This window comes from Fundulus heteroclitus, chromosome 1 (genome assembly GCF_011125445.2).
Source record: "Fundulus heteroclitus isolate FHET01 chromosome 1, MU-UCD_Fhet_4.1, whole genome shotgun sequence".
Classification (NCBI taxonomy): Eukaryota; Metazoa; Chordata; class Actinopteri; order Cyprinodontiformes; family Fundulidae; genus Fundulus; species Fundulus heteroclitus.
The window spans coordinates 16,074,041-16,097,379 of record NC_046361.1 but is presented as its reverse complement, the minus strand read 5'-3'; the positions used below and the strand labels follow the sequence as shown (position 1 = coordinate 16,097,379).

Genomic DNA, 23,339 nt, shown 5'->3' with positions numbered 1-23,339 from the left:
CTGCTGTCTGAAGCTGCTGCGGCGGCTGCTGTAGCCGCTATTTAAGTAGAACAATGACTAGAGCAGAATTAAGTTGTATTTACCGGAAATGAAGTGTAGACTGCAAATTCTGTTGTAGACTGATGGCTCCCCCAGTCCATTGGGAGTGTCTGCCTGCGCTCTTTTCATTGAAAATATAAATTTTTTTCTTCGTCCTTCCTCCTTCGGTAAACGACAGAAACGTACATCCAACGATTTGGAATGCCTCTCTGTGCAACCGGGAGCACAACAAGTCGTAGGCATTGCTTAGATTCCAAAAATAAACGAAGTAAAAGTACGCTCTAAATCACCCGTTTTGTCATGTTGTAGACGAGAGCAGCTCTGTTTTTTGCCAACCACAGTGCCCGGATGTAGCGCTGACGTCACGCGTGAACTACCCTATACCCAAGCAGCAGAACTACAAGGTGTTCTTTGACAACTGGTTCACGAGTGTCCCTCTCATACTCACACTTGCTCAGCAGGGAATTCACTCTACTGGTACTGTTCGTAGCAACAGACTACCAGGTGTCAACTTGATGTGTGACGCTGAGTCGAAGAGAGCTGGACGTGGATCATTTGAACAGAAGACGTCCATGGTTGGAGAAACCACCTTGCATGCTGTGAAGTGGTATGATAACCGTTCAGTCAGTCTTCTAAATAATTACATTGGAGCAAACCCAGTCACCGAGGTCGATAGGTGGGATGGCAAGCAAAAGAAAATAATCAAAGTCCCCTGTCCTGCTGTGGTGAGAGAGTACAATAAGAATATGGGTGGGGTGGACCTGCTGGACTCTCTCATTGCACTGTACCGCAACAAAATTAGGTCGAAGAAATGGTATCACCGACTGATGTTCCACCTTATCGACATGACGATCGTGACTGCCTGGTTGCTCTACAAGAGAGACTGCAGCACCAATGGGATGACAAAAAAGGAACAGATGAAGCTTTATACGTTCAAGTCGTATATCGCAGAAAGCTTGTGCAGAAGTGGCAAGAATCTGGAGCGTAAGAGAGGTCGTCCCAGTTCCACAATTGCTGGGGAGTATGAAGAAAAGAAGAGAAGAGGACCCGCTACTCCCATTCCAGTCCCCGATGTGCGTTTGGTTGCCACAGCCCATTGGATGGTCATGGATGAAAAGAAAGGGAGATGCAAGGTACCAGGATGCAAAGGTACACCTAAAGCCAAGTGCCAAAAATGTGATGTCCACCTCTGTTTCACATCCACCAGCAACTGCTTCTTGAGGTTTCATACAGAATAATACAGACTGTGCTTAGTTTGAATCGGTGTCTGTTTTCACACAACCAAAGGAACACATTCATAAACACAAACACATACTGCAGATAATTTCTAACCCACTGATTCATAAACTATTTGTTGCTAATGCTTGTTCAAATAAAACTTGTGTAAATTGTTGTTGAAATAAACCTTCTTCTAATGCATTTATGACTTCTTTGTTCTTTATTCCACTTACATGAAAATATAGAAAACCTTGGTGTTTTAGTACTGTCATAGCATGCTGTTGCCCTGAGGCAACAAAGCAAAATCTAGTAGGGGGGGGGGGACCATTGTATGCCTGATATGTTATAAGGGATGCCCAAGCTCCCAAAAACTAGGGTGAAATATTTTTTTCTCCCAAAATAAGAAATCATGCCATAGAGGGCTAATTGATTTTTTAGCTATTTGGTCTGCTCTTTCATTTCCATTTAATCCTACATGGGCTGGAACCCAACAGAATGTTACATTTATATAAAGTTTTTTGTATTCTGAATAAACTTTGATGAATTTCTAATAATAAATCTTCTCTTTCTGATTTCATATTTTGGATACTGTAAAGGGCTGCCAAAGAATCAACACAACAAACTACTCTATGTGGTTTTATTTCCTCTATCCATTGTAATCCTATAATTATTGCCATCATTTCTGCTGTATATACCCACATCTGATCAGGTAATCTCCTCCCAATACTTATCTCCATCATTGGAATGTATATTCCTATACCTACTTTTCTTTTATCATCTTTCGATCCATCTGTATATAAATCTAAATAGCTATAATATTTGGTTTTTATATAATGATTTGCCATTTGACCTTTCCTACTTTCTACCCACTCTTTTTTTAATTCCCTTATATTAAAATCTATCTCGACATTTGAAAATAACCAAATAGGTATATTACTTATAGGTGTAGGTGAATTAAACCATTTATTTCCAATTTTATATTCTTCTATTTTATCTTTTATTATCCATCCAAATCCTTTACCTTTAAAAGAATTATATTCCCAACACTCATTTATAACACTTTTTGTTATATTTTCATTTCCACATCCATATTATCGACACCAATATGTAACCATGAGTTGATCTTTCCTTAAATCTAAAGGCACTTCTCCTAGCTCTATCTGCATTGCTTTAGTTGGTGTTGAGGCCACGAACATCAGTTTCCCAGCTAGCCTTATACTCTGATAATCAAGAACCAGAGTGAAACCAGCTGGGCCTAATTAGCCTGCCAGAACTCAGCAGCAACCTGAAAGGGGGGGAAAATCCTACATGCAGCCACCACTGCATGTAACATAAGTAAAATGTTTTAAAACTTAAATATTAAATACATTTCTAACGAGCCTACTGAAATGAAAGTGATACATACAGTTGTAACAAAAAATGTTCAATCCCCACATTAAATTAGGCTTGTGGTTAAGCCACTCTAAGCTTTTATTGGTGTAGGCAACAAAGAATAACAAGGACAGTTTAGATAAATGAAACCAATATTCTAATTCTCATCCAGCAGATTTCCCATTTACACTCAAAAGCACCTTAAATACCCTTACTGTTTTAAAGTAAGATTTCATTAATACCAAGCCAATTGACCAGAAAGCCCAGAAGAAAAATCATTGACTTCGACAAACATGGAAAAGGTTAAAAAACATAGCATAAGACTGTCAGTGAATGTTCTTATAGCTACAGTTGGAAGTATACTTTAAAGGGTGCGACCTGAACCCCAAAGGAAGCAGGTGGTCAAAAACAATTAACTGTGTGTTAAAGAACCAAACAAATTGAAAGAGTATCACAGAATGAAGTTTTTGCAGTGAGATACTGAGGCATGGAGCACAGGTTAATTACCATGCTCAACCGGATGAAGGGAAATTCAGTTGAAACAAGTCTATATAAAAAAGTTCAACAAAATTCCAAGTGAAAAACCATTTAAAACAATTACAAATCGATCTTTTGAGTAATACACAATACTGAGATGATGTTCAGTAAAAATATTTTTCAGGATCAATAACAGTATCAAAATGTAATGTTTTATATTCTGTTAAACCTAAATAACAAGTTAAAATTTCTCACTTTCTCTTTCAGCAAAACTATCTTCATACTGTATGAAATCAATACTATCCTTAACCTCAGTACAGAAATTGAACTCATTATTGATCATGCTTAAAAAAAGAAAAGGAAAATGATAACTATACCTTTATGAACCAATTGCCCACATACAATATATATTTTCCAAATGCAGCAAGTCTATTGTTCAGGTTGCTTTAGGTTTTTATGATTACTGGATTGACAAGAACTGGTCAGTTCAGTCTTATGTACAATTTCCATTTCTTTTCTTTTTTTAATGTGTCCTGACTGGCTGTGTAGCATTAAGAATTGCAGTCTTAGTGCCAAAAAGTAGTTTCACAAGTTGAGCATTACCGCTTTCGCCATAGAGGTCCACTTGATATATGCAAAAAAGTGTATTAGATATTATTTTAGAATTATTTCAAGTTCACCCATCTATTTTGTAATACACTTACCCCTTTTGGGCTCACGAGTGGTGCTCGTGCTTTTTCCAGCTGTCAATGGGCGACAGGTAGGGTACACCCTGGATAGGTTTTCAATCTATCGCAGGGCAACACAGAGACAGACAGTTCAAACAATCATTCTCACTCACACCTAAGGAGAATTTAGAGAGGCCAATTAACAGTCATGTTTTTGGACTGTGGGAGGAAGCCGGAGTACCCAGAGACTAGAGAACCCACGCACACACAGGCAGAACATGCAAACTCCATGCAGAAAGACCCAGGGCAAGGGTAGGACTCAAACCCAAGACCTTCTTGCTGCAAGGCAACAATACTACCCACTGCTCTACTGTGCAGCCTATTTCAAGTTCAGTGGACACATAAATGTAAAAGTGAAAGACAATGAAAAAGGAAGAGAAAAAGATTAGACAAAATGCTAAAAGGGAGAAAAGTTGACAAAAACAGATTGGAGGAAAAAAGTCAGTACAAGATAACATCCTCGGTCCATCTACATGGTGATGGGACCAACATGATTCGAACAGGCCAACCAACCAGAGCCCACCCCACAAACCTGGAGGGGCTGCCACCCCCACACCCTGCCCTCCATACTTAAGCCCCACACCCTATTCCTGGGAGGAGCAGAAGTGCCAGCCCTAGCCGAGGTCCAGGACCCAATACCCATCCCCAGCCCAAACCTCGGCTAGGTGGCCTCCTCCTTCTCCAGGCCTCAAACTCCGGATGGCAATCGGAGAACAGGGGTATGAAAAACACCCCAAGCCTACCTCCGCCTGCTCAAATGTCATGTTGTTCTCAAGTGTATTTAAAACCGGGAGGGCTAAAAGGGAGGCACCTGGTGCAGCACACCCCCTCTCCAAAAGGAGGTCAGCACCTGTGCACCTCACACACACCCTACCCAGAACCCACAGTGTCTAAATGCAGTTTTTTGTTGTTGTCGTTTTCTCCTTTAATTGTTCACAAATACTGGGGAGCAACATGTCCTCCCAGGAAGCCAGCTCCCCTGCTGAGTCCAAAAGGCATCCCTATTCTCCAAAAACTCACCTGGAGAAAGAGACACATCTAGCAATATCACCAAAATCTGCAGGGTCCAAGGCTAGAGACAAGCACTAGGGCCTGAGAATCAACCGCAAGCCAGAACCAACACCGCAGCCCCCTCCACAACCACCTTGACCCCACCCAAAAGGAAACCCCTCCCAAAAAACACTTTAGTCCACCCGAACCATGCAGACCCCTTATCTCCAGATAGAATCAGCACTAAGAGTTGTCAATGAACCAGGTCTGAGACAAGGAGCCGGAAGCTGGCACAAGACACACCAAACACTACATCTTTGTGACCCAGCAGAAACCCACGACCCAGGGACCCTCACATCAGCCACAACGCCCCACAGGACAAATCGAACAGACCAAACAGATTAGGTGATGGAGCCAAAGTAGCCAGGAGAGATTGACCTGAGATGGATGCAGAGACTAATATAATCGAACAAGATATACTGATTTTTTTATTTTATTTTTTTTACTTTTTCAATTCATTAGGATAGTTTTCTTAGCGATACATAGGGCAGTGAAAGCCATGCAAAATGTTTTTTTTTCTCTCCAAAGTGCTATCATCCAAGTTACCCAGCAAACAAACTGAGGAGGATGATGAAATATTACATCATTTTCATTTGTTGTCCATTTAGTTGGGATTTTGTTTTGTTTCCTTATACTATGGTCCTGTATTTCAGCGTGTTTCATTGTCAGATGATCATTTTGGTAGAGTCCAGTTTGCCTCAGTTTCCTTAATTGTTTTTGCAGCTCAATTCTGTCTGTTTTTGGTTAGAAATCTGTGCCACAACCTTCTTCCTGGTTTTTATTATCCTCTTGGAATATAAAGCAAGTAAATGTTGTGTTTCTCCATACTAATGTTTTTGCAATAGAGGAAATCCAGGAATTATTGTTAAAGTGTTTGAGGTTCTTATGGAGGTACATTGTGCTCATCGTTGTTTGTCCTGGAAGCCTTTGCTGCTAGCTCATCAGTCTGTTGTTTTACTCTGGTTAAGACCCGGTCTGTCTTCCCATTAAGATCCTCACCTAGCCCTCCGGACCATTTCTTGCTCATCATTCTGGCCATTTTTGTTTTTCACCTGTATGTTCAGCCCATCACCTACTCTGGTTTTACAATAAACTTTCAAGTGCAACTCTGTCTTCGACTCGAATATCGGGTTCAACTTGTACATTCATAACAATTAATCTGCAAAGCACATATTTTTAAAGACACCTTAGTGTAAATAACACTCCAAATTCAGCAAGTAGAAATGATTTTAGTAATACCAATTAATCTAAAACACTCAATTGACTGTGAGAAATAAAGGTCTGTTTAAACAGTGTATGTAAATGTGGATAATATAAGTCGCCCTTGAAATCCTTAGAAAATGTGATAATGTAGAAATTGGCACAGACAGTGAAACCTTTAGCTGTTTTTTTTATTCAATAGATTTGTATTAAACAGTTTCTACAAAGATGGGATTTTTACACACACGGCCACATATTGTCGAACAACACTTCTTTTCGCCTGGACAGTCGCCGTCGTGATCACAGAAACTATAACACCAGGGGGTGAAAACTTTATGGCCACATATTCCTGGCTTCACTGAAACACCAAATGAACATAATTATTAGCCGTCAGAAAAGAGTAAAGTAGAAATTTTGGCAGTTTGTTCGCATCTCACCTGGTCTAGTTGACGTGCATTGATGTCCGCACCCATTGGAGCAGCACATTTCACCCACTGGACAGTCCCTGTTACTGCTGCAGAGTTCAACACATGGCCCAATTAACCCATCTGTCGAGGGGCACCCTTGGTCGTCTGAAAGAAAACACAGTTGTTGCAGTGAGAATTGGAAACAATTTACTGATTAACTACATTTCCTACAGCCACTTGGCTACATAGTGTAACTTACACAAAAGGGCGGGGGCACAGACTGGGTTTCCGTAATAAACACAACATTTCTCCCCTTTGTTGCAGTCTCCATCATGCACACATGGTTTTGCTGGCACAATAGGTAGGAAGTCTTTTGGGCAGTGACCTGGTTTAAGACAAGTGATATCAGAGCATTACTGGGCTTGTATGGCGACTGGCTTGCATCAGTAAATAGATAAATACAAATCTTTTACTACAAAACAGAAATGTAAGAACAACAGACTTACCAGGCCTTAGTAGAATTGATTCGGAGACCGCAAGTAAAGACAACGATAAAAGCACCACAGCTTTTGGAAACTTCTGTGTCCCCATGCTGGTTTTTCAGTCAGGAATGCTCTCCTGCACTGCTGTCTGGACAAATATCCCAGGTAATAAGCTGCAGTCTGATGACGCAGAAGAAGCTGGGTCCTTAGGTTATCACAGTTAGCCTTGAAAATATTTGCCTTCTAATTGATGACAAACATCCAGCTCTTGATCTGGTCAAAGTGTCCTCATTTCTGGACATAAGGGAACAAACATTGCAGACAGGTCACAATAATTTTAGGTCAGCTGTGGGTCCAAAAGTATTGATAGAAAAATACCAAATGAAGGCTATACAGTGAGATCACCAGATCAGACCCAGCCTCCCGCAGCCCCTCCGGTCGGATGCCTCTGGAAGCCGGCGCGTTACACCGGGCAGCGGCAAGATGGCTCCAAGGAAGAACGCGTCTGAGGATATGGAGGAACTAAGGAGGAACTAAGGAATTCCTAACCGAGGAGGTTTCCTCGGTCAAAACGCAGCAAAAAGGAATTTTGAGCTTAGTGGAGGAGATCAAGGCACTTCGTATTCAAAATGCAGAAAAGGACAAGAAAATCGAGCGACTACAAAGTCGGGTTGCAGAGCTGGAGCAACACGCGAGGTTAGACGAGGTAATTATTACAGGCCTCAGGGTGAAACGTTCGTATGCTCGCGCTGTCACTGCAGACGAAGGAGAAACGAATATGGAGATGCAAGCGTCCACGGAGCAACAAGTTACTTCCTTTTTCCAATCTAAAGGAATTGAGATGGACAATGGAAGTATCGAGGCTTGTTTTCCAATCACGAAGAGAAATGCCGGTGATAGGCAAGCCATCCTGATACGTTTTTGCAACAGAAAACACAAGGCGGCACTGTTGAAAGAGGGGAGGAAATTGAAAGGAACCGATGTTTATGTAAATGAACATCTGACCAAGGAAAACGCGGAAATAGCCAAACAAGCGAGATTCCTTAAAAAACTGAAGAAAATACAACAAACGTGGACTGTAAACGGCAAGATATTCATCAAGTTAAATGGGGCTCCGGAAGTGGCTAAAGTTGTTCGAGTAAGGAGTATGGAGGAGTTGAGAAAGTTTGAATGAGGAACGTCTTGGGAGCTACCGTAAGGTAACGCAAAGACTACACCTACATGACAAGCATAAAAGAAGATTTGGCGGAGGCCAGTATGTCACACCTTCATAATTTACAGGACATTACGGAGTTAGGCCTACACCAATTTCAATACACAGAGCATACCCAACTAGATATGGAACAGGATATAGATCCCGACAACAACTTCTACACTCACATCAACAGTGACTGTCGTTACTACACCGACAAACAATACAATCAAATAAAGCAGGACGGGAAATTATCAGTACTACACATTAACAGCAGAAGCCTGTATAGAAACTTTGTAAACATAAAGGACTATGTGTGTCAAGTTGTACATCCCTTTGATGTCATAGCAATAACAGAAACGTGGATAAACAACGAAAGGGGGGCGGATTTTGGGATGGAAGGATATGAGTTTGTGCATCTGAATCGAAACAATAAGACTGGTGGAGGTGTGGGATTTTTTGTGAAAAATGAGTTGAATGCTAAGATTGTTGACAAAATGACGGTATGTGTGGATGACTTACTGGAATGCGTCACAATTGAAATTGGTTTAGAAAAAATGAAGAATGCTGTTATCAGTTGTGTTTACAGAGCACCAGGAGGAAATGTTGAATTATTTACTGAATGGTTTGGGCACTTCTTTAATAAGACACAGACGCTTTTATTCATCTGTGGAGATTTCAATATTAATCTCATGAATACAGGACATAGAAAGACGGAACAGTTTATAAATACAGTCTACAGCATGGGTCTATATCCAACCATTACCAGACCAACAAGATTAACTTGTCACAGTGCCAAGTTGATTGACAACATATTTACAAACTACATGGAAAATAGCATAGAAAGTGGTATATTAATTACAGACATATCTGACCATTTACCAATTTTTACATTATTTAATTGCAATTATAGAAGAAAGAAGCTTGCAATTAATGGGTTTAGATATAAAAGAATTAAAACAGAGAGAGCCATGATGGCTTTAAAACAGGATTTATTACATCAAAACTGGGAGCTTGTGTACATCGAAGAAAATGTAAATGCAGCCTATGAGAAATTTATGGATATGTTTAATATGGCGTACAATAAGCACTGCCCAGTAAAGAAATTTAAAGAAAGCATTAAACAGATAAATAGTCCATGGGTGACAGAGGGGTTGAGGAGGGCGTGTATGAAGAAGAACTCATTGTATAGACATTTTCTTAAAAAAAGGACAGTGGAAGCAGAAGTAAAATACAAGTGGTACAAAAATAAATTAACTAATATATTGAGGTCTTGTAAGAGGGAATACTACAATAAATTGCTGGAAGGAAATAAAAATAATATTAAAGGTATATGGACTATCTTAAACAGCATTGTGAGAAAGGAGTCAAAGGGAATAAAATTACCGGAATATTTTACTGAAAAGGACAAAATTATAAAGGATATGACTGACGTTGCAAATGGTTTTAATAGGTTCTTTGTCAATGTTGGACCTGAGCTTGCGTCAAAAATATCAGAGACAAATACATCTGTCTGCGAAGACATGGGGGAAAGGAACCCATACACAATCTTTCTGGGTGCAGTGACTGAGACTGATGTTAGAGAAATAATACAAAACTGCAAAAATAAAACCTCTGCTGACTGGATGGAAATAGATATGAAGACTGTTAAGATTGTTATGGAAGAAATTATTAAACCACTAACCTACATTTGTAACCTGTCCTTTCAAACAGGTACATTTCCAGACAAAATGAAAACAGCCAAAGTTATTCCACTGTTCAAAACCGGAAACAGACACCATTTTACAAACTATAGGCCAGTTTCTTTACTCCCTCAATTTTCCAAAATAATTGAAAAACTATTTACCACCAAACTAGATATCTTTATGGAAAAACATAACATATACACTGACAATCAATATGGTTTCAGGTCAAACAGATCAACATCCCAGGCACTATTACAACTCATGGAGGAAATCACAGATTGCTTTGACAATAAAAAAGTGGCAGTTGGGGTTTTTATTGATTTAAAAAAGGCTTTTGATACCATTGACCACAACATATTGCTGACCAAACTAGAAAGGTATGGGATAAGGGGAGTTGGGTTAGATTGGATAAGAAGCTACTTAGGAAATAGACAGCAATTTGTTCAAATAGGGGAACATAAATCAGAGCTCTTGGAAATGACATGTGGAGTACCACAGGGTTCAGTGCTGGGCCCCAAATTATTTATCATCTATATAAATGACATCTGTAAAGTTTCAAGGGCACTGTCATTGATTTTATTTGCAGATGACACAAATGTATTTTGTTCGGGCGAAAGTTTACCGCAGATCTTGGAGCTAATTACAACAGAAATGAATAAATTTAAAATTTGGTTTGACAAAAATAAATTATCTCTTAATTTGGACAAAACAAAGTTTATTATATTTGGAAGAAAGAATTCTGAGATTAATGGAAACATTTTAATTGATAATAAGGAAATCAAAAAAGTGAATGAAATAAAGTTTCTTGGTGTGATTTTAGACTACAAGATCTGCTGGAAACCACATGTAAGCTTTGTGAAAAATAAGCTTGCCAAATGCTGTGCTATTCTTAGTAAGACGAGTTATATATTGAACCCAAAATCTCTAAAAATGCTTTATTTTTCATTGTTCTTGCCATATTTGATTTACTGTGTTGAAGTTTGGGGCAACATCTATAAGAGCACATTACAATCCATATGTACACTACAAAAAAGAGCAATAAGAATAATATGTAAAGTAGGATTTAGAGAGCACACCAATCGATTATTTTTAAAGCTATATACATTAAAATTCACAGACCTGGTAAAATTTAAGACAGCGCAAGTAATGTATAAAGTAAAAAACAAACTCGTGGCTAAAAATATAAATGAATTGTTTCAAGAACGAGATGAAAAATATAACTTTAGAGGAGATGCAGTATTCAGAACGAAGATGGTACGAACAACGATGAAAAGAATGACTATATCAAGTAGTGGAGTGAAGTTATGGAATAGCTTAAAGCCGTGGTTAAAGCAGAGTGTGAACATAAATTTGTTTAAGAGAAGGTACAAAAAATTACTTTTGGATAAATATGTAGACGAGGAAAGATAAAAAAAACAGGTTTATGGAAGAGTGAATGTAATTACTAAATGAGCAACTTAGGTCACTTGAATCATTAGGGATGGGAAACTTAAAAGTTTATACTTCGTCCCATTCCTTTTCGAACAATTTATTATGGTTTATGTATTCATTGTGTTGTGTTGTATTTACACATCTTATATTGTTTTGTTGTTCGAATAAACTGAACTGAACTGAAGATCAAATGGCATGGACTTAACAGGACGTTTGCACTCCAAAGTCTTGTTTGTTAGAGTGTAAATCCTTCTTCTCAAGTAACAGTAGTACTGAAGAAATATAAAAATGTTCCAGCTAATTCAGAAAAAAAAATATTTTCCAAAAGGATCATGACAAATCAAGGCACATTGACATTCAAATTCACTGTTGCAATAAAAGGGAAACCACTAATACTCACCAAAACCATGCACAGAAATATGAAATAGCAAGGAGTCTGTCATTTAACTTACTTTAGTTTTTAGCTTTTGTTTTGGCGGTGTGAAGTAGCTCTCTGTAAAAAAAAAAGTCATGGTCAACTGATTGCCAGTTCTTGCAAACACTGCTTGGCAGCTGTTGATGCCATGGGTTACTCAATCAGTTTGAGTAACCCATGGCAACCCATATTTATTCGGGTAATCATTGTCTGATATAAAGAAATTCCCAATGATCTGTAACATTTAAATCTCATGATCCCTGGGTGTTTGTATTTTCATTTTGTTGTATATCCTGGCTCATGCAATCTGTAGTCAGTTTTCCTTTAGTGTTTGTTTTTTACCTTGTATATTTAGTTAGTGAATTCTACAAGGGGGCTGCACAGTGGGGCAGTGGGTAGCATTGTTGCCTTGTAGAAGGTCCTGGGGTCGAGTTGTACCCTTGCATGTTCTCCCTGTGCATGCGTGGGTTCTCTCCAAGTACTCTGGCTTCCTTTCACAGTCTAAAAACATGACTGTTAGGTTAATTGGCCTCTCTAAATTCTCCTTAGGTGTGAGAATGGTTGTTCGTACTGTTTGTCTCTCGACCAGTGACAGCTGGAGATAGGCACCAGCACCCCTCACGACCCCAAAAAAGCATGTTAGAAAATGGATGGATGGATCTTTCTTCTTTCTATGTCATTTTGTATGATGTCCTGTTAGATTTCTTTTTTGCATTTTCTCCCTGTTTTGCCGGGGTCAATGCCCCTTTATTCTCACTAGGTGATTAATTATATCTGTTTCACCTGCTTTTCTGTATTTAGCCATTAGTGTGTGCTTGTTTCCAGCAGCTATTTAAACTCTCATTTGACTGTTTGTTACCGGGTTCTTTTGTTTTCTTCCTGTCTTCCTGGTTTTCGTGCTCTACATTTCATTCCCCCATCCTGGTACTGTATTTTTTTATTAAAAGCTTCAATTTATTATGCTGCTCCCAAGCGTTTGTTCTTTGGTCCTAAATCTGAATTTACGACAGTAACAAGAAATATAAGTGAGCAAAGATTTTTCAGCAACACTACACATACTTTTGACAAATACCTGCTCCGTTCAAATGCAAGCTCCATCAGATGATACACAGATTATTAACGCGGCAGAGGCGATGTTATTGAGTACAATAATAATAAAAAATCTGTATAATTGTCTTAAAAGGAGAGTGCGCATTCACTCCTCCTGAAGAAGCTTAGAGCCACAGGCAGAGTCGTCTGCATTGTCGATGGCTTTGCAGCAATCCCTCATACCGAGCAAGCATGAAGCGACAGTGGAAAGAAAAACTTCCCATCAATGGGAAGGAAAACCTCCAGCAGAACCAGGCTCAGTATGAACGGTGATATGTCTCAAATAACCATTTTAAACAATTAGCCAGTTTACCATGTTTTGCTTCCAGTCCATTGATAGCATCTCTGACCCGAGAGTGTTTCTCCAAATCATCGATTCTCTCTTCCAGTATTTCCATAAAATTATATCTCTTTAAGTTCCTTAGCCAATCTTTTTGTTGTTATTTCCAATTTATCAAATAGTTGTGCATGCATGTGGTAGCTGCTAACTAGGTACTGGTAATTGGTCCTCAATTCCAGTCCTGGAGGTCTGGTGTCCTGAAACTTTTAGACGTGTCCCTGATCAAACACACCTGAAGTTCTCCAGAGTCCTGTTAATGACCTGATTATCTGATTCAAGTGTGATGAAGCAGAGTAACACATAAAAGTTGCAGGACACCAACCCTCAAGACTGGAATTGAGAACCACTGATTTGGGGCATGTTGTATTTACCAGGCCTTGATTTGAATGCTCTCAAAATACCTTTCCCAGCATCCAATGTTGATGTAATCTCCCAAAAAAACCCACAACGTTTACACTCACTATACCAACACAGCAGATGGTGTTAGATTGTAATAATTGTGGAAAGTCAAAGAGCAAAACCACCTTATTCTTTCTTTTTTTAAGAGCAAGGCCATCTTGAATCTCGATAGGACATATATTGCACAGAGTTATGCAAGAACAAACATGTCAGTTCATTTTCTTTTGTTAGTGTCATGGGGTCCGTTCTTCGTACGTTGCTTAAAACATCCGAGATCAAATGATACATCCAAGATGATTTCATCCGGCTAATCATGATCCGGCTAATTGGGTTCTTTGAACACACCTGTTGTTTACGATTAGTATGGCTGGATTGAGTTATCTGAGACAACTGCGCGTTCATGCGTTTGTTTAAAAGGGGAAATGTATCGATAGTAGAAACAATGATCAGCAGCGCTGCTATTGGCTGTTCAGCATGGCCAAAGAACGCCCATAGTTTTTCTCCCAAGCAGAACACGAGCTTTTAATGGAAGGTTATGCTGAATTTGAGTCATTAATTAAAACGACAGGGAACACCTCAAAATCTGTTAAAACCAGGAGAGAGGGCTGGCAAAAAGTAGCAGACAAATTAATGCGTAAATACTGTCCATGGTAGATGTTTCTATCACTTTCTACAGTATGAATTTTTGCTTTTTAATAATTTCATATTTACTTTCTTCTTTTATATCAGAGCCTCCACGGGACCCACTAGAACATGGGGACAAGTAAAAGTGAAATACAATAATATTCTACAAAATGGTAGCCTTTAATTATTATACTTTATTTTAAAAAGGCACTTGTTATGTCAAGGGATCCAAATTTCGGTGTCATTCCTTAGACACTGGAAGTAAAGAACACGTGCAAACTGGAAATTTTAACAAAAAAAATCTTTATCTATAAAAAATGAAGATCTTCCTTTTCCAATTCATCCACAGTTTACACGGTAAAACTGTATTGCTGTATTGCTTGTCTAGATAATCCATCCATAGTTTTTTCTAATGCTAATATATGGCTCGACAGGAAGCAAGCCTTTCAAAATAAAACTAAACTTCACAATAAAATGGCCTGAACAAATCTTCTTACTGAATATGATAAAAATAAAAAGCAAACCATCATACAAATAACTTAAATATTTTCTATTTATGGCTCTAACACCACTTTTTCCTCTTTAAAAGCCACTGTTAAATTTTGTGTTTGTCTGTTTATAACAGCCACCCAGAAAAATCTCTTTACAATTACACTGTCGCGCTGCGCTAAAGGATCCTGTCTATTGCGCAATATGTGATTAATTCGAAAAACTCTGCAAATTATTCTTGCACCTTCCAAAACAGTTTGCTGTCGTAAAAATGGACACGGCTACGACAGACTTCCCTATCTCCTCCAATCATAAAGCTGCTATCTAATCCTGTTTACATGAAATAAGCCTGCTCTCGAGACAATGAAACCTTTGGTTGACATTTTTATTCAATAAATTAGTAATAATTGGTTTCATTAAAGATGGGATGTATACACACACGGCCACATTTTGTCGGACAGCACTTCTTTTTGCCTGGACAGTCACCGTCGTGTTTACAGAAAAAATAACACCAGGGGGTGAATACCTGATGGCCACAGCTTCCTGGTTTCACTGAAACACAAAATGAACATAACAATTATTTGGTGCTGGGAAAGAGTAAAGTAGAAATTTTGGCAGTTTGTTCGCATCTCACCTGGTCTAGTTGATGTGCATTGATGGCCACACCCATTGGAGCAGCACATTTCACCCACTGGACAGTCCCTGTTACTGCTGCAGAGTTCAACACATGGCCCAATTAACCCATCTGTCGAGGGGCACCCTTGGTCGTCTGAAAGAAAACACAGTTGTTGCAGTGAGAATTGGAAACAATTTACTGATTAACTACATTTCCGACAGCCACTTGGCTACATAGTGTAACTTACACAAAAGGGCAGGGGCACAGACTGGGTTTCCATAATAAACACAACATTTCTCCCCTTCGTTGCAGTCTCCATCATGCACACATGGTTTTGCTGGCACATAAGGTTGGAAGTCATCTGGGCAGTGACCTGGTTTAAGACAAGTGATATCAGAGCATTACTGGGCTTGTCTGGCGACTGACTTGCATCAGTAAATAGATAAATACAAATCTTTTAAAACATAACAGAAATGTAAGAACAACAGACTTGCCAGGCCTTAGTAGAATTGATCCGGAGACCGCAAGTAAAGACAACGATAAAAGCACCACAGCTTTTGGAAACTTCTGTGTCCCCATGCTGGTTTTTCAGTCAGGAATGCTCTCCTGCACTGCTGTCTGGACAAATATCCCAGGTAATAAGCTGCAGTCTGATGACGCAGAAGAAGCTGGGTCCTTAGGTTATCACAGTTAGCCTTGAAAATATTTGCCTTCTAATTGATGACAAACATCCAGCTCTTGATCTGGTCAAAGTGTCCTCATTTCTGGACATAAGGGAACAAACAGAATGCAACAAAAACAAATAGCAAACATTGCAGACAGGTCACAAGGAGTTTATGTCAGCTGTGGGCCCAAAAGTATTCATAGAAAAAAATAAAATCAAGACTTTACAGTCAGATCCTATGGCATGGACTTAACAGGTCGTTTGTACTTTATCCTGTAAGTAAAACAAGACTATATAAAAAAGTTGGCCAAAATTCAGCAAAAGTGATGTATAGCAGTAGTTCCCAACCCCAAGGGCTCTCTGCTTTGGTATCCAATTGCCACAGGGGCCGTTCATATATTTTGTGCGGAATAAATGACTTAATAATATGATCAATTGAAGCAGAAACATAAAAACTTGGATTGCATCATGTGCTGTTTTTCTGCTGCTACAAGTGTTGTTATGGAATTGCAGTCAGATACAGAATGTATAGAATATTATGTTAATATGTGCATTGAATCCATTCTTAAAATTAAATTCAGAGTTCCAGTGTACAACTATACTCTTTATGATAACATTAGCAGGCAAATGCAGCATTCATTGAAAAAAAAAAAAAACAGGACGTTTAAACATGAGTAATAGTAACAAAATCCTGCAAACTGTGCATCTTTTGCAAAGTTTTGCAACATGTTTGAGGAGGATATTCAGTCTTGTTTGACAAAGTTTAAAGCCTGCTTCTCAAGGAACAGTAGTACTTAAGAAATGAGTGTGTTGATGTGATGGATATAAAAATGTTCCAGCTAATTCAGAAAAATAAAAAATGTCCAAAAGGATCATGACAAATCAAGACACATTGACATTCAAATTCATTGTTGCAATAACAGAAAACTCTTAATACTCACCAAAACCATGCACAGAAATGTGAAAGAACAAGGAGTCTGTCAGTTATCTTACTTTAGTTATTTTGCAAAGCTTTTGTTTTGGCACAACATTTTTGTCGGTGTGAAGTAGCTCTCGGTAAAAGAGGTCATGGTCGACCGATTGCCAGTTATTGCAAAAACTGCTTGCCAGCTGTTGATGCCAAAGGTTGCACAATCAGTTATTAGGTTCAGGGGGGAATTACTTTTTCACATAGAGCCAGGTTGGTTTGAATTGCTTTTTTCCTTAGTAGTCTAAAAAACCCAATTTGAAACAACTTTATTTGAACAAGTAATCATTGTCTGATATAAAAAAAATGGTTAATGATCTGTAATATTTAAATGTCATGATCCCTGGGTGTTTGTGTTTTCCTTTTGTTGTATATCCTGGATCATGTTATCTGTTGTTAGTTATCCTTTAGTGTTACTTAAGTTACTTAGTGGATTCTACAAGCTCTTTCTATATCATTTTGTATGATGTTCTGCTCGATTTCCTCCATGTTCTGCCCGTCAATACCCCTTCATTCTCACTAGGTGATTAATTATCTGTTTCACCTGCTTTTCACTATTTAGCCATTAGTCTGCGCTTGTTTTCAGCAGCTATTTAAACCCTCAGTTGTCTCTGTTTACTACTGGGTTCTTTTGTTTTCTTCCTGTCTTCCTGGTTGTCGTGCTCTACGTTCTATTCATCCCATCCTGGTCCTGTACTGTATTTTTATTAAAAGCTTCAATTTATCAAGCTGCTCCCAAACGTTTGCTCTTAGTCCTAAATCTGAATTTCCGACAGTAACAAGAAATATAAGTGAGGAAACATTTTTCAGCAACACCATACATACTTTTGACAAATACCTGCTCCATTCAAGTGCAAGCTCTGTCAGATGATCCACAGATTACTAACTCAGCAGAGGTTGTGTTACTGAGTACAATAATAATAAAAAATCTGCATTTAATTGTCTTAAAAGGAGAGTGCTCATTCTTTTGTTTTCTCACTTGGTTTCTTTGTGCCTCATTCACATTCACAAGTTCAAAGAACCCTTTTAAACAATTGGTTTTGCATTGATGCTATACTATTTCCTTTGATAGTATAAACATGTGCAGCTTTTCATATTTCTAATAAGACAAAGCTGCATTGATTTTCAAATAAACATTTGCACGGTGACACCTCAGTAGACTTTGGGAAGTAACTCAGCAGACACCAGGACCCAGTTGCCTCTGTGCCATCAGACTTTAGTTTATTTAAAGGGATTTTCTCCACACAGGTGGAAAGAAGGATATTTCTGACTCCAATAAACCAACATGAGGATGTGCAGTTTTACAAGAGTTGCATTTGTTTTTGCATTCGGCTTGTGTGTCCAAGGTTACACCATTTATACTAAACCAGGCAAGTTTCTATATTTTCATCTGTTTTATATGCATACACATTTAAATCTGTTTTTTTTTTATCATGGAGCCATGTGTGTCTTAACATAAGGAACTAACTAAATATCTCAGAAATTGCTGGAACTTCGAATATATTAGAATATATATATTAGAATATATTTGTATTCTCTCTAGATGAATCCAAAATAAGGAATGTGCCCAAGACTCTTCAATACCCTTGTCCCAGCACAGCCGTGTGAGCATGATGGATGTTGAGTAAGTGATACTATAAATCCTGTTTAATATTCTATGTGAAAAAAATAAGAAAAACGTTTGTAAAATTTAGTTGTGTCAACATATAAGTTTTCTCAGTGTTTGTAAAACTCTTTTCGTCTCTGTTTTTGTTTTTCTGCACAGCTCAGCCAGGCTGTCCAGACATAAAGGGGAAGGTTGGTGTGTGTGCTGAACTCTGTTCCTGCGACAGTGACTGCCGACATGGTGAGAAATGCTGCTCCAACGGATGCGGGCACGAGTGCATGTCAACAAACCCAGGTGAAATTATGGACAAGGAGACAAATTCCCCTGCTTACACTGCAGCTGGTAATAAACTCCTGAGTTTTCTTGTCTTGCAGATAAGCCAGGTGGCTGCGGTCCTCCGTGGTTCTCTTTCTTATGCGGTCACCCCTGCCACCATGACAGTGACTGCCCTGGGCAGAAAAAGTGCTGTCCCACCCTTTGCAGCTATACCTGCCAAGAGCCATACCAGCCACACTGCTCCTGAGCGCCACAGATCCAGTTTCATAAAAAAAAATGAAATACAATAAAAAAATTAAAGTAATAATAATTCTCGATTAAACATGCTAATGATTTGTATGTGTCAGTGTTTGAGTTGTTTTTTTCACACTTTTACTTTAAAATGCTCAACAAAAAAAATAGATTAATAAGATTGTTTTATGTCACAACATGTCATATTTTACATCCATTTACATACATCATAATAGAAATCTGTTAGGTAATGACCGTCTTCTCCCTTCAACAAAGTGGCCAGCAACTTTAACAATTTAAAGAGCTGGAAAAATGTATATCTAAAAGCACAACTGTTAAAAAGCACTTTGAAAAATAAAAATATGACATTAGATTTTACGAGAATCCCTTCTTTGTTAGAAATTCTAAGCAGAAAGCGTATAAAAACAGACTATTAAACTAGCCTTTTTAAAAAATATTAAATATTCTTATATAACTGTTTCGCCCATGTTATGAAGAACCACAGTGAAGAGCAAAAAGAGGCAGACGTGATTTGCAGACCCCTGTCTGACCTGAAGATTCTGCTTTAGTGTGTCCAGGATCAGAATTAAACAAGGAGAGGTACAGCTTTGTTTATTTTTTCCTCACCTCTGGACCAAACTCTATGAAAACATGAGATGTGTAGAAGCTGTTGGGATTTTTGTTAATCCATAACCTGTTGCTGGCCCGTTATTTACCTGGCTCGGTGCCTGACATTTCTGGCTGAGAAAAAAACAAAAATCAACTTAAAATAGATCAGATCATGATGTGTTGGTTACTATTTGTTGATCAGCACTTTTATGAACCTCTTTTGAGATTGTGTGACCTGCACAGTTTAGATATACACTCGCCCGACAACTTTATTAGACACACCTGACAAATTCCCTTTTCATACGAAGGGCAAATCAGCCGATGTTGTCCAGGAAACTCGACACGTTTAAACATGATGAAGACAGCTTGCTGAAATTGGAACCAAGTATCCAAATACAGAAAAAAGGGCTATCAAGGTTGCATGGTCATAGGCACCAGACAGGCTTGATAGAGTATTTGAGAAACTTCTCATTTACTTGAACTTTTATATACAGCCATCTCTGCAGTTTGCAAAGAAGGTTTCAAAGAAATGGAAATGTCCACTGAGTGGGAATTTGTGGAAAAAAATGCCCCGTTGATCTCAGCTGATGTTAGAAAGGCAACGGTATTTCCAATGTCCACTTTTTATAACCTAATACTAATATAGTTATTATAATATGATGATTATAATTTTTAAATTTTAACAAGTATTCTAAAATTATAAATTATTATCATGACCAAGATACTTTGAAGTTGCACCTCAAAGTATCTTGGCTTCAGCAGCTGAAACCACACAGGCTGCCACTCCTGACTGCAAAGACCAGGAATGTTACGCAATAGTTTTCACAGGCTTACCAAAATTGTACCATAAAAGATGAGAAAAGTCTGATAAGTCTCGAGTTCAGCTGATTCCCATGGTAGGATGTAAAAACCATAAATCAATCTGCTGTGCTTAAATATTTCAGGCTAGTGGCGACTACGTCAGTAAAACGTAAAGGATGTTATTTGTGTAGCACTTTTACAGATAGAAATATAGCAAAATGCTTCACAATTGAATGTAAGATCCATAAAACACTGAGGACACATGAAAACTTAAATTAAGATAAATGAAACAACTAAAATAAATACTACAAGTAAACAGTAGTTAACAAAGCCCTATTAAAAACAAACCTGTTTAAAAAAAAGACTTCAATTACTTTTCAAAATAATCTACAGTTTCTTGTCAGCATAGTGGTGGCATTGTAATAGTATGGGGGAGATCTTGGCATACTTTGAGCCTCTAAGCAGAAATTTAATCTCTGTCAAGGAGAATAAAAGTGGTTCTGAAGGCAATTTGTTGCCCAACCCAGTACTAGCATGTAGCTGTACCCATTATTTTTATTTTTTCTTCTTTTTCACCCTTACATATTTTAGAACACCACAGACATTTTGATATCAGCAAATACATAAATTCGTTTTTTAAATGTTGATTTACTTTAAGAGAAAAAAAGTTATCCAAAGCAACCTGGCCTTTTTGCCTCCAACGCTGTTCTTGATGGCAACAACTGCTATTAAGCGTTAGCAGTGATAACAAGCAAAGAGTCATTTATGTGGCTGTGGATAAATTTAGGCCAATATTTCTTTGAAGACTTGTTTCAATTCATCCAAAGTGGAGGGGTTTTGGGGATAAACAACTTGTTCAAAGTCATGCCAGCACATCTCGACCAGCTCTTGAGCCTATAAGGCCGAACATTATCCTCCTACAAACTAGGAGGATAATGTACGGTTCAATCTGGAGGCTTAAAATGACTTTAACGACTCCCCATTACTAACGGGTGGACCAGTTTTGGTTAAATTTGCATGTTATCTAAGCCATTACAAGGCCCTTGTTGGGTAGTAGTATAAAGCCTGCAACTCCACATTACTCCAGACTTTTTGAATTGAGAAAGCTTCCAGGATAGGAAGCGAAACGTCTTCAAACTTGAGAAAAAAGTCCAGTTGTTTTGTTTTTTACTTTAACCACGACCTGGATAATTGAGAATCTTCTCCAGCACTCCTACAAACTAGATTCAAAAGTCTTGGTGATTTTTTGTTGGCAAATGTAATGGGTTTTATTTTATTTTTTTAAGTCAGCATCCCTTTTGGCCTTGTCTGAGATTAAAACTTGTTTGTTTAAAAAGAAAATGGTAAAATTAAAATAAAATACAGAAGAAATCTGTAAGCAAATGCTTTATCACAGCTCTGTAACTAGTGGTTGTTAGATCTGAAGCTTGCTAGATAATCAAAATAACTGTTTTGTCTTAAACGTCAGGGCTTCTAAGTCCTACAGGCACATAACCTTTTCTTGTGCATTGCATTTGTGAGCTGCTGTTTGCCATCTAGCTACCCGATGAGATAAAAAGACATGTGAAGGCCAAGCTGACTTGGTCACAATGACACTATTTTAACCATTAACTAGAAGCAAAATTCTTTTTAGAGATGTCTTCAGAACAATCTTTACACAAAAAAAAAACAGACACACAAAGACAAAATGAGCTTCAAAGATTTTAATTCATGAATGCAAACATTTGCAGTCAGAGATGTAATATCAGCTGACTACTGTCTGATTAGATGGGGTCTTTGCAGAAATGACCACAGAAGGATGGGCAGCACTTTTTGTCATCTGGACAATAACCATCATCTCTGCAGAAATCCCCACACTCGTTCGTTGACCACAGACCACAGTAACCTGGCTTTACTGGCATACCGAAAACAGAAACACTCAGCTGCAAAATACTGCAGGTACAATAGATTTGTGAGATGTTGCAATATTATGTATGTCTTACTTATTTTGGGTACTGTGCACTCATGCCCACAGCCGTTGGAGCAACATTTCGTACCACAGCAGCAGTCACTGTCGTCAGTGCATTTTTCCTCACATGAACCCATGCCTTTTGGTCTAGGACACTCTGCCTTTACTGAATGGACACAGAGACTTAAAATATAATTTTCAAATATTGATTAATTTTGACTGTTAAATGGTTATTATATAGGTTGCAGACTGAAATGATAAAAGAATCAACTGCATGTGTGGAGACAATGGTTCTTACCGAACTCAGGATGCACGCAGATAGATCCACATGGGTAAGTGCAGCATTTATCATTTTCAGGACAGTCTTGATCACAAGTGCAGCCCAAACGAGATGGAAAGTGTGTGAGGAAACGTGGGCATTGGCCCGGTTTGGTTGTTGGCCCTTAAAGAAACCATGAAGCAAGATCACAAAGACTGCAGAAGTTTGGTAAGGAAAGTTTCTGAGCACTACGCTAAAATTCTAATTGTTTCAAAGAAAGTGGGAAACCTTACAAAAATAAATTTTTAAAAGACTTCAAGAAATAAACTTACCTTCTGGATGAAAAACTCTGTAAGAGTGCGTAGCTGTCCCAAATAACAATACCAGTGCTCCTATTGTATACCTGCGTGACCCCATCATGATTCATGGCAAACTGCTCCTGTTCGTCTCTTCAGAGAATTATCTGAGTGCAGAAAGGGAGGCTGAGCAGCTCAGACTGACGCTGGGTCCCTGTGCCTGCTCTATTAATTGACTCATCAGACATGGCTGTATCCTCTACCCCTTCTGACGTATTTTGATATTACCCGAAGTGTTATCAAAGAAAGAGATAGATAGATAGATAGATAGATAGATAGATAGATAGATAGATAGATAGATAGATAGATAGATAGATAGATAGATAGATAGATAGATAGATAGATAGATAGATAGATAGATAGATAGATA

The 23,339-nt window shown here is 38.4% G+C and overlaps 3 protein-coding genes across 3 annotated transcripts in view; 1 reads left to right on the top strand and 2 right to left on the bottom strand.

Moving 5' to 3' along the window:
• LOC105933761 (keratin-associated protein 5-4) overlaps positions 1-7,251 on the bottom strand; it is a 52,332-nt gene extending 45,081 nt beyond the window's left edge. Inside the window, exon 1 of the mRNA XM_036144064.1 lies at positions 6,997-7,251. Coding sequence (XP_035999957.1) covers positions 6,997-7,081 — 85 coding nt within the window. The 5' untranslated portion in view covers positions 7,082-7,251. The remainder of the gene's footprint in view (positions 1-6,996) is intronic.
• A 10,861-nt stretch (positions 7,252-18,112) lies between these two features.
• On the top strand, positions 18,113-19,248 carry LOC118562962 (perlwapin-like). Its single transcript, XM_036136316.1, has 3 exons — positions 18,113-18,253; positions 18,649-18,783; positions 18,864-19,248. The coding sequence occupies exons 1-3, from the start codon at positions 18,169-18,171 to the stop codon at positions 19,010-19,012; spliced, it is 369 nt and encodes a 122-aa protein (XP_035992209.1). The 5' UTR covers positions 18,113-18,168; the 3' UTR covers positions 19,013-19,248.
• Positions 19,249-22,094: 2,846 nt separating this feature from the next.
• wfdc2 (WAP four-disulfide core domain 2) lies at positions 22,095-23,057 on the bottom strand. The gene is made up of 4 exons (XM_012873434.3): positions 22,946-23,057; positions 22,653-22,796; positions 22,389-22,520; positions 22,095-22,300 (listed from the first exon to the last, which is right to left on the bottom strand). The coding sequence occupies exons 1-4, from the start codon at positions 23,031-23,033 to the stop codon at positions 22,170-22,172; spliced, it is 495 nt and encodes a 164-aa protein (XP_012728888.2). The 5' UTR covers positions 23,034-23,057; the 3' UTR covers positions 22,095-22,169.
• Between the last annotated feature and the right edge of the window lie 282 nt (positions 23,058-23,339).